Below are 9,685 nucleotides of genomic sequence, written 5' to 3'. Positions count from 1 at the left end.
CCCCCCCGCCCTCACCAGGGCCAGCCTGTCATCCACGCTCCTCTGGTGCTCATAGGTCAGGTCACAGGCAACACACAGGGCGCTGCCCAAGCCTTTGGTCAGGGGCAGGTTGGGGTCTGCTCCGTGGGTCAGGAGCTCCTTCACAACCTGGACACACACAGACAGGCTCATCAGTGGCCACCATGTCACCTCCCCTGACAGCAGGGAAGTCCCCAGAGCTGGGCCACTCCAGAACTAACCCCTGAAAGCAGGAGCTTCACGGAGGCCACTGCTGGCCCTTCCCATAGATCCTTCCCACGGTGGGTCCCGCTGTTGGCCTGTCCCACAGAGGATGACGCTGGGCGGGGAGGGGTCCCACGTCTGGTCTGTTAGGGAGGAGCTGGAACTCCACCCAGGTGGGCCGGTTCCAGCACCTTCTCTGTCCCGACAAAATGGGGACTCTCCAGTGTGGTCCCAGCTCCCACCTTGCTCTCCAGCCCTGGACAGAGCCAAGCCCAGGGGCCAGTGCCCCCAGCACAGGGTTAGGGGCACATCTGCCTGGTGCCCAGGCTGTCTGCCTCTGCCCCGGAACACCAGTGTCACTGTGACCACTCGGCCAGATACAGAATGAGGCACACCTCCCTTCTCCCTACTCTGCCCAGCCACCAGCTCAGATTCCACCGAGGAAGGACAGCCGTGGCCAGACACGGGTCCTTAAGTGTTTGGCTCTCACAAGCTTCTGCCCCTCAGAACAAAGCTTTCTTCCCTCCACACCCTTGCCTCTAACAGGACCTAGCCCTGAGCTAGGACCCCACATAACTTATTGAATGGATGTCTCTGTGCAGGACAGAAGGAAACAGGGAGCAGAGATGCTGGCCTCTGCAGAAGCACCTGGAAGCCCCATTCTGCATCAGCTTTTACAAATTGTATGAATGCCTTCAGCTTTTTCAGACCTCTGCTGAAATGTCACCTCATCTGAGTAGCACTTCATGCCACCCTGCTAATGTAGCCTACCTTCCCATCATTCTCCATCCCCTCACCAAGCTTTATTTTCTTCATAATACTCGTCATTTCCTGAAATTGTGTCACATACTAGTTTATGGTCTGGCTCCTCCAACTAGAATATAGGATCCTTTAGAGCAGAGACTGTTTAATTCAACACCTAGTGCTAGGATGGTGCCTGCCAGGTACAAAGCAGATGCTCAGTAAATAACAGTTACATGATAGGTGGATGAATGGATGAATGGGTGGATGGTAGATCCTTCCATCTGGGTGAATGAAGGATGATGATGTCTAGGTAGGTGGGTGGGTGGGTGGATGGATAGATGGATAAATTGATGAATGAATGGACGGGTGAACGGTTGAGTGAACGGTTGAGTGGATAGGTAGTTGGGTTGATACATCAGTGATTGGTTAAAAGGATGGATGTATAGATGGATGGATGAGATGATGAGTAAGTGGGTGGGTGGTTGGGTGGAAGGATGGATGAATGGATGAGTGGAAGGTAGATGGACAGGTGAGTAGATGGATAAGTGGATGAGAAGTTGGGTGGATAGATGGATGGATGAATGGAAGAATGGGTGGATGGGTAGACAGGTGAGTGGAAGAGTGAGTGGATGGGTAGTTGGATGGACAGATGGGCAGATGGATAGATGGATGGATGGATGGATAAATGGCCAACAACTTCAAATCCCAATGACTGGTGGGGTAGGCATTAGAGATGGAAACACATAGGTGCTCAGATCTGTGGGTGCAGAACATGCTCACCAGGTCATTCCCACTGGCAATGGACAGGGAGAGTGGGGAGTGGCCACTCCATAGCAGGTTAGGATTTGCTCCGTGGGATAGAAGGAGCCGGACTATGTCCCTGGCACACTGGTTGGGGAGAAAGGCAGAAATATGACAAGTTAGAGAGGCACCCCCACCCCTAAGGAGCACCTAACAGTAGTCATTAATTTAAATGCTATGAAATCAGTGTAGTCACTCAACGGCACTTCCTCCCAACCATTACCTTGCCTGGCACAAGGTGTTCAAAATTGTGGATGGAAGGACGGATGGACAGGTGAATGGGTGGGGAGGTGGATGGAGCTTCAAATGGAGAAGATGTTTTCTAAGCATTCATCATTTCCAAATGAAAACTAGGAGGGCATTGACGCATAAGTTGATTTAAAGTTTGTTTTCAAAGGACAAGGGACAGTCTGGACCACATGACCACGTGGCAGGTCCTGGCATACAGCAGGTGTGACTGGAGGAGCACCTCCTCCACCAGGGCTCAGTGACCGTAGAGGACGGCCTGAGTGTAAAGAGCCCCACCCTCGGCTGGTGGAGCACTCTCTGCACCAGGAGGGCAGCCCCGTCCATGCCCTCCCTGCCTCCTGCCCTCCTCCCCCATCCATGCCCTCCCTGCCTCCCTGACTCCTCCCCTGTCCCTGTCCTCCCTTCCTCGGTCTCCCTGCTCTCCTTCCCCATTCTTGCCCTCCCTGCCCCCCTGCTTCCCTGCCCACCTCCCCCCATCCTTTCCCTCCCTGCCCTCCTCTCCACCCCATGCCCTCCCTGACTCTCTGCTCTACCCACTGGTGTTGCCCTCCCTCCTTCCCTGCCCTCCTCACCCCATCCTTGCCCTCCCTGCCTCCTGCCCTCCTCCGCCATCCCTGCCCTCCCACCTCCCTGACTCCTCCCCGGACCCCCTGCTTTCCTTTCCTTTCTCCCACCCAGACCCTCTGCTTTCCTTTCCATTCTCCCACCCGGACCCCCTGCTTTCCTTTCCTTTCTCCCTCCCAGACCCTCTGCTTTCCTTTCCATTCTCCCACCCGGACCCCCTGCTTTCCTTTCCCTTCTCCCACCCGGACCCCCTGCTTTCCTTTCCTTTCTCCCTCCCAGACCCTCTGCTTTCCTTTCCATTCTCCCACCCGGACCCCCTGCTTTCCTTTCCCTTCTCCCACCCGGACCCCCTGCTTTCCTTTCCCTTCTCCCATCCGGACCCCCTGCTTTCCTTTCCCTTCTCCCATCCTTGCTCCCCTGCCAGAATGTCCACTGTGCAACCCTCAGCTGCTCCCTTCTCTTCCTCCTCTTCTCCCGGAAGTGTTCACCAGGACCTGACCTCTGCGACGTCTCCTCCCCCACTGCAAGGACTCTTCCCTGGCCCAGCTCCCTCTCCCAGTGCTCTGCTGGGACTGTGCCCTCAGATGCGGCAGACCCCATGTCTGGCTGGCCCAACCACCACGCACACTCGCCTTTCCCGCAGCCTTGCTGGCCAGGCCACGGAGGTACCCGCAGAAGTCTGCTGAGGGGCTCCTGGGAAAGTAACCCCCTTTCCCCTCCCTTCTGGGATACAGATGTGATGGCTGGACTGCTGCAGCCGTCACGCCCACAGCACTGAAGTGTCACCTGCTGGTCTGTCACAATGACAGTGCCACATTCCGTGTCTCTTTTTATTTCCCCAAAACTTTTCCAAACTGTCATCAGGACACAAGTGTGCGAGCAGAAGGCCCTGTGTTCACTGCCCAGGCCTCGTCCTTCACAGCGGGGGCCTTGACCAGCTGCCTTCTTGGAGCCTCACTGTTCATTCCTAACGTGGGTTCCTGCCAACCCCTCGTCTAGTCAGGGCAGAGCACCTGGCCCCAAGAAGACCCCCCAATAGACTTGCTCCTTCTCCTCACCCTCCAAGGAGGCTCTGACCAGACAGGGGTGTTCTGAAGCAGGCAGGCCTGTGAGTGCCCCCACCTCCCTGCCTGTGAGTGCCCCCACCTCCCTGCCTGTGAGTGCCCCCACCTCCCTGTCTGCCCATCCCTTCCCAGTGTCACCCACATGCCCACTCGCACACACGGCTCTCCTGCACACTCATCCTCATGCTCATGTCAGGACCTCACAAGTTACCACCTTGCCGAAGGCCCAGGATCATTCATTTCATTTGTAAGTGGGTAAACTGAGACTTGGTGTGCCATGTGCTCCGTGGCCAACTGGCTTGGGCTGCACGTGCTGCTACACGGCAAAGCTCAGACTTGGCCTCAGTTTTCCCACATCCACCCCAGCCGCTGGGCATCCTCGGAGTGGTTCCCACACCCAACTTTGTAGGAATTAACCCCTAAGGCAGGCAGGAGGCAGCGGCCACAGGGCCATCAGGGCACCACCCAGGGCTCTGGAAGATGAGCCCACCCGTGGGGTCCTGAGTCAGAGACAGGAAGGTGACAGAGGAGGGTTGGCAGCACCAGGTGGTCACAGCCCAGGCCAGAGGCTCCCAAACATGTCTGACCAGGACCTGTGGTAAGAAGTAGACTTCATGCCACCACCCAGGCCCTGTACACACGCGTGCGTGTGTGCATGTGAGTGTGAAATCCCGTCCTCCCGCCTTGCCTTGCTTCTCTCCCCATCTTTCCATGCTCGCTGGCTTCTGCCTAAGACTCAGCATGAGAACACGTGCTTCCGGGGGGCACAAGGGCCTGGAAGTTGGCCCCACTGCTGGGCGGCCCTGTGTCCCCGCCAGGCCCTGGCTGCCCTCACCTTGTAGTCGTCCTCCCGCTCGCAGGCCATGTGCAGAGCCGTCCTGCCCCCCTCCTCGGGGAGGGGCGTGTCCATGCTGTAGTAGGCTTGGGGAGGGCCTGGCTCGTTGCTGAGCTTCAGACTTGAGGGCAGCAGATCCAGCTGTGTAAAACGGAGGGCTCCGCCAGCGCCCACGAACCTGCCGTGTGCCCACAGGAAGGCAAACGGAGCAAGGGAGCTTCCTCCCCAGACTGCGGGTCTGGAGTCTCACCCTGCGAAACCCTCTTGGAGGCAGATGCCTGACTTTCTTCGAGCCTGACCCTGCACGCCTGTCCCTGAGATACCCCGACACCCACAGGGGTCAGAGCCATTCTGTGCCCTCCCCTCCCGGGTCCCCCACGCGGTGAGCTGTGCACACCCACATCTAGCATGTATGTGTGCTCAATGGCTTCTGCTGTGTGCCGGCAACTGGACAAGGCTCTAGAGCACAAAAAGGAAAGCCTCAGAGCTCCTAACCTAAGGGGCTCAACTCCTTGTACAGGAAGACATGGCCCCATGGCCCATGACTGGGGGTCTTTTGCAGCTTGGTAGGGCCTGGTGGGACAAGCTGGCTTTGGCCTGCCTTTGGAGGAGGCCCTGGGGACATGGAACTGGCCTCTGTCTGCAATTATGAACCTTCCGAAAGGCACGAGATGGAGTTATCTGCAAAAGGTCCTCATGGGGACCCCCATGCTCTGTGGACTGCCTGAAGAATCAAGTTCTTAACTCATTCCAACCAGTCATTTTTGCCTCTTGATACCAGAACAAGCTCACTGACTAAGGCTCTCATCTGGATGGGTTGTTTCTATGCAGGATCTCCACTGCCTGGGCCCCATGCCAGGAGGCCCGTCATGCTCAGCAAGCACAGGCTAGGCATAGTGTGTGAATCCATCCAGGCACACCTGGCCAAGGCCCCGTACCCCTACCGCTGGTCGCGAGGCACACACCTTGCCGGGCTTGTAAGTGCCGTCCTTGTCAGATGCCTTGGCGTCCACATCGGTGATGGCATGCAGCAGCAGCTCCACGATCTGTACCCCCTCCTCCCCAGGAAGGGCGGCAGCGATGTGGAGTGGTGTCAGGGTGCCCAGCTGCAGAGGAAACACCGGGATGGGCAGTGAGGCACGTACTCGTGGGGAGAGACAGGCGAGGTACGTGGGGGGCCCAAATGCCAGGGACATGGCTGAGACTCCGAGGGCACCATTCTCAGCCTCACCTGCCCCACAACGTGCAGGACACTGGTCCCTGAAGGCAGCCTGGGAAAAGCTCCCAACACGCTGAACAAGCCACATGTGTTGCTTCCAACACCTAATACGCCTGTCTGCCAGGGCCGCAGGCAGGAAGGCCCACCCTGAACCAGTGCGATTTTAAGCCATTGTCCACACTCTCCTCTGAGAAAAGCCCCTCCCTGCCCTGCCAGGCCCACCACATTAACGGCCGTGCAGCTCCTGAGTGACCTCCCGACTCCAGCCCCTGACCTGTCCATTCTCCACGCAGTGTCCCCGGCCATCAGCTGACAGCATCCATAGAGGCCACTGCTGTGCAGCAGCGACACAGGTGTTCGCAGGGGCCCTGGCCTCTAGAGGCAGCTCTGCCGTCCTAAGGGAGAGCCCGGCTGGGAACGGACACTGGGCTTTAGGTCAAGGGATGCTCCCCAGTCCCTTGAAGACCAGCCTCGCTCAAACAGGAAAGAGAAAAGAACCCAGGAGGGACCCCTGAGGGGGAGACAGGTGAGCCTGGATGGTGGGAAGAGTCACCAGCATGAGGACCAGCCAGAGGAACTTGGGGAGAGCAGCTGGGTGTGCCCATGCATGCCCATCCACCAGGGACCCAGGGAGATGGCCGGGGCATCTGAGGCAGAGGGCAGGGTAGGTTCCAGGCAGCTGCTGACTCCCAGGAACAACAGGACTCTCCCAGCTTGGCAGCAGCCCCTGGGACCCCCACACAGCCCAACACCCACAGCCTCAGGCATGACCAGGGCCAGCAGCATCCACACCCAGCAGAGGCATGTAGCGAGAGGAGAGAAACGGGAATACAATGCAGGCATCGCCTGAAGCTGGGGAGGCCGGTGCTGCAGTCGACAATCTACTGACCCCAGAGGGACGCAGACCTAAGCAGGCAAGGGGAGAATGGGCAGCCCACTGCTCCACTGTAACTGCAGCCCAGGCCACCAGGAGGCGCATGGGGCCGTGCATCCACGACAGTCAGCCAGAGGCCACACCCTCCTTACATGTCATGTCACCCCTAAAACAGCAGCAGCAACAGCAACAAGTGAGCTAAGTAACAGAACCAACCCAGCTGAAGGGTGAATCGGGAAATGATTAAGCTGAGGAAATTCCCCAAAACAGCAGAAGCACAAAGACATAGAAAACACTCCAAAACAAAATCAGGGGACATGAGAGAGACAGAGCTGGAGTTCTAACATCTCTCAGGTAGGAGTTCCAGGACAGTAGGGAGAGCACAATGGAGAGAAATACTAGACAAATAATGTGAGAAAATTTCACAGACCCACAGCTCTGACCCAGTGCTAAGGTGACTTAAGGAGGAAGAGAATCAAAGACACAGGAGTCAGGGGGGCATCCCACTTCTCATTAAGTCCCACAGGTTTCGGAAGGGCAGAAGACAGTGAGGCAGGACCTTCAAAGGTCTAAGGGAAATCTGGTCCTTGTGGATGGAACAGTTGTTTTACACCTGTTTCTAACAGGTGCTTGAAGCTGGCTCGATTGTCCCATATAACTGATGTTTTTGGTTCCTTTGAATAAACAGTGAAATTGACCCTCCCAATGGGAAAACTTGGGAAAGTTAAATTTGTTTTATCTGAGCTCCTTTCTCAGGAAATTGACCCTCAGACCTCCCAGATAGTATCAACAAGCTGAGATCCACCGGATCACAGCATCTAGAGAGTGAGATTGCAAATGCCTCACCCTTCATGACTGCCTGATCTGCTACCTGCTTCCTGCTAGCCAACTCCTCTTCCTCACTCTAATTCATGTTTTCCCACATATGGTTACATTTCCTCCTAGCAATACAAACCCCTAATTTTAGTGGGTTGTGTATGTAGATGGATTTGAGACTGATCTCCTATCTCCTTTGTTGCAGCACCCTATTAAAGCCTTCTTCCCTGGCAATACTCATCTCAGTGATTGGCTTTCTGTGTGGCAAGCAGCAGGGCCTCAACCAAACTCCTGCTGTTTCAGTAACAGATTTTGGTTCCCTGACCGGGAATGCATTGCTCATGGCTCAGCTGCTATGGGCCAAGAATTTCAGAAGCACCCCCTGAACACGAGTCTCCCCTTTCCAAGGGGACTTCAGGACGCGCTTCCCCTGAGTTTGCTTCAACACTGGGAAAACATTATGCAGATCGTGAAATACTCTAGAAACTAGCACAGCATCCAAATTCTGTCTGGGGACATGGGAATCTGTGGCGCGCGTGGGATCCCCACTCTGGCGCACCATCACCAACACAGCCCAGTGGTCGCCTGCAAGAGCCCACCCCGCTCTTCCGCGCCTAGGTGGAGCGAGGAGCTGCCCGGCCTGTGCCCGAGAGTCTGAGCTCATCCTGGCGCCCGCCTGCAGAGGCTCCTACCTGCGGGGGAAAGCAGATATCGGTCCTCGCCCCATGCTCCAGCAGCAGCCTCACCCCATCCACGTCCCCGGCCTTCACCGCAAGGAACAGGACCTGCATGGGCACGCGGCACAAGTTGGGATCCGCGCCCCGGCGCAGCAGCAGCTTAATGGTCTGCCAGCGCTTCCTTCGCCTGAAAAAGAGGGGGCACTTGTGGGCCCCTGGAGGGCAGGCACCTGCACTGTGCCCAGGACGGGGCCATGCCAGCAACGAGACTGGGCAGGGGCTTGTAGGGAGTATGTGTGTGCCGCAACCACACAATCACACACCCACCACACTACACAGCACACACCCACAACACACAAACACACACGGAGACACACCACACAGCTACACAAGCCACACCAGAGCGCACACCACACATACACACACGGCACACACAGCACACCACACAGCACATTCACAGCACACAACCCCACACAGCACATAACCCCACACACAAGACACGCCAGAGCACACACACACCACACACAGCACACCACACACAAGCCACACCAGAGCACACAGACCACAGTACACACACAGCACACCACATACTCAAACCACACACGCAACACACTACTCACACCACAAAGACACAAACACACAGGCACACACACCTCTGAGGGGTCACTGAGCAGAAGGCTGGCCAGCTCAGAGGGAAGCTGTGCCTCCGGAGGGTACTTGCGCCTCACGAGAGGCTGGGGCCAGGTGGGTGGGGATTGTGCAGCCATGCAGGGCTGAGGGAGAAGCTCAAGAGAGGAGGAAGGGGCTGGGGTTAGGGGGCCCAGGTGGCAGCGGGAATGACCGTGCATGCAGGGCATGTGTAGGACCCAGCCAAGCTCGCTGACCCTGCAGCAGGCACAGGATCATAGCTGCGGGAACTAGATTGGCCTTGAGCAGCAGCCCCCAGCGTCCAGACTCCTATCCAGACCCTTACCATTCGGAAGCCCGTGGAACTGTGTTCACGTGGGTGCTGGCTCTCCTTGTCTGTCACTACTAGGTAAAGCTCAAAAACTGTCAAAATGTGTCCAGAATGTATTCCTTCTGGTGGGTACTTGGTCCTGCTGACTTCAAGAACGGAGCCACAGACCTGCGGTGAGTGTCACAGCTCTTAAAGATGGTGGGTCTGGAGTTGGTTCCTTCAGATGTGTCCAGTTTCTTCCTTCCAGTGAGTTCATGGTCTCACTGACCTCAAGAATAAAGCCTAGACCTTCACGGCGAGTGTTACGGCTCGTAAAGGTGGTGCAGACCCAAACAGCGAAACTTATTGTTAACAGTAAAAGAAAAAAGCTTCCACAACGTGCAAGGTGACCTAAGGAGGTTGCTGCTGCTGCTGGCTGGGGAAAGCAGGGCGGGGAGGTGGGGTGGACCGCAGCCAGCTTTTATTTGCTTATTTGGCCCCGCCCACATCCTGCTGATTGGTCCATTTTACAGAGCACTGATTGGTCCATTTCACAGAGTGCTGATTGGTGCATTTACAATCCTTTAGCTAGACACAGAGCGCTGATTGGTGCATTTTTACAGAGTGCTGATTGGTGCATTTACAATCCTTTAGCTAGACACAGTGCTGATTGGTGCGATTTT

The 9,685-nt window shown here is 56.5% G+C and overlaps 1 protein-coding gene across 1 annotated transcript in view; it reads right to left on the bottom strand.

The window, feature by feature from the left end:
• Positions 1-9,685, bottom strand: part of ANKMY1 (ankyrin repeat and MYND domain containing 1) — a 69,176-nt gene that overhangs the window by 31,713 nt on the left and 27,778 nt on the right. The window contains exons 9-13 of the mRNA XM_011929575.1: positions 8,081-8,252; positions 5,445-5,585; positions 4,480-4,620; positions 1,747-1,854; positions 16-147 (exon numbers count right to left, since the gene is read on the bottom strand). Coding sequence (XP_011784965.1) covers positions 16-147; positions 1,747-1,854; positions 4,480-4,620; positions 5,445-5,585; positions 8,081-8,252 — 694 coding nt within the window. The remainder of the gene's footprint in view (positions 1-15; positions 148-1,746; positions 1,855-4,479; positions 4,621-5,444; positions 5,586-8,080; positions 8,253-9,685) is intronic.

The sequence above is a fragment of the Colobus angolensis genome, unplaced genomic scaffold, assembly GCF_000951035.1.
Source record: "Colobus angolensis palliatus isolate OR3802 unplaced genomic scaffold, Cang.pa_1.0 Scaffold82, whole genome shotgun sequence".
NCBI classification, from domain to species: Eukaryota; Metazoa; Chordata; class Mammalia; order Primates; family Cercopithecidae; genus Colobus; species Colobus angolensis.
The sequence above is the reverse complement of the archived record's forward strand: the minus strand, read 5'-3'. Positions and strand labels throughout refer to the sequence as shown.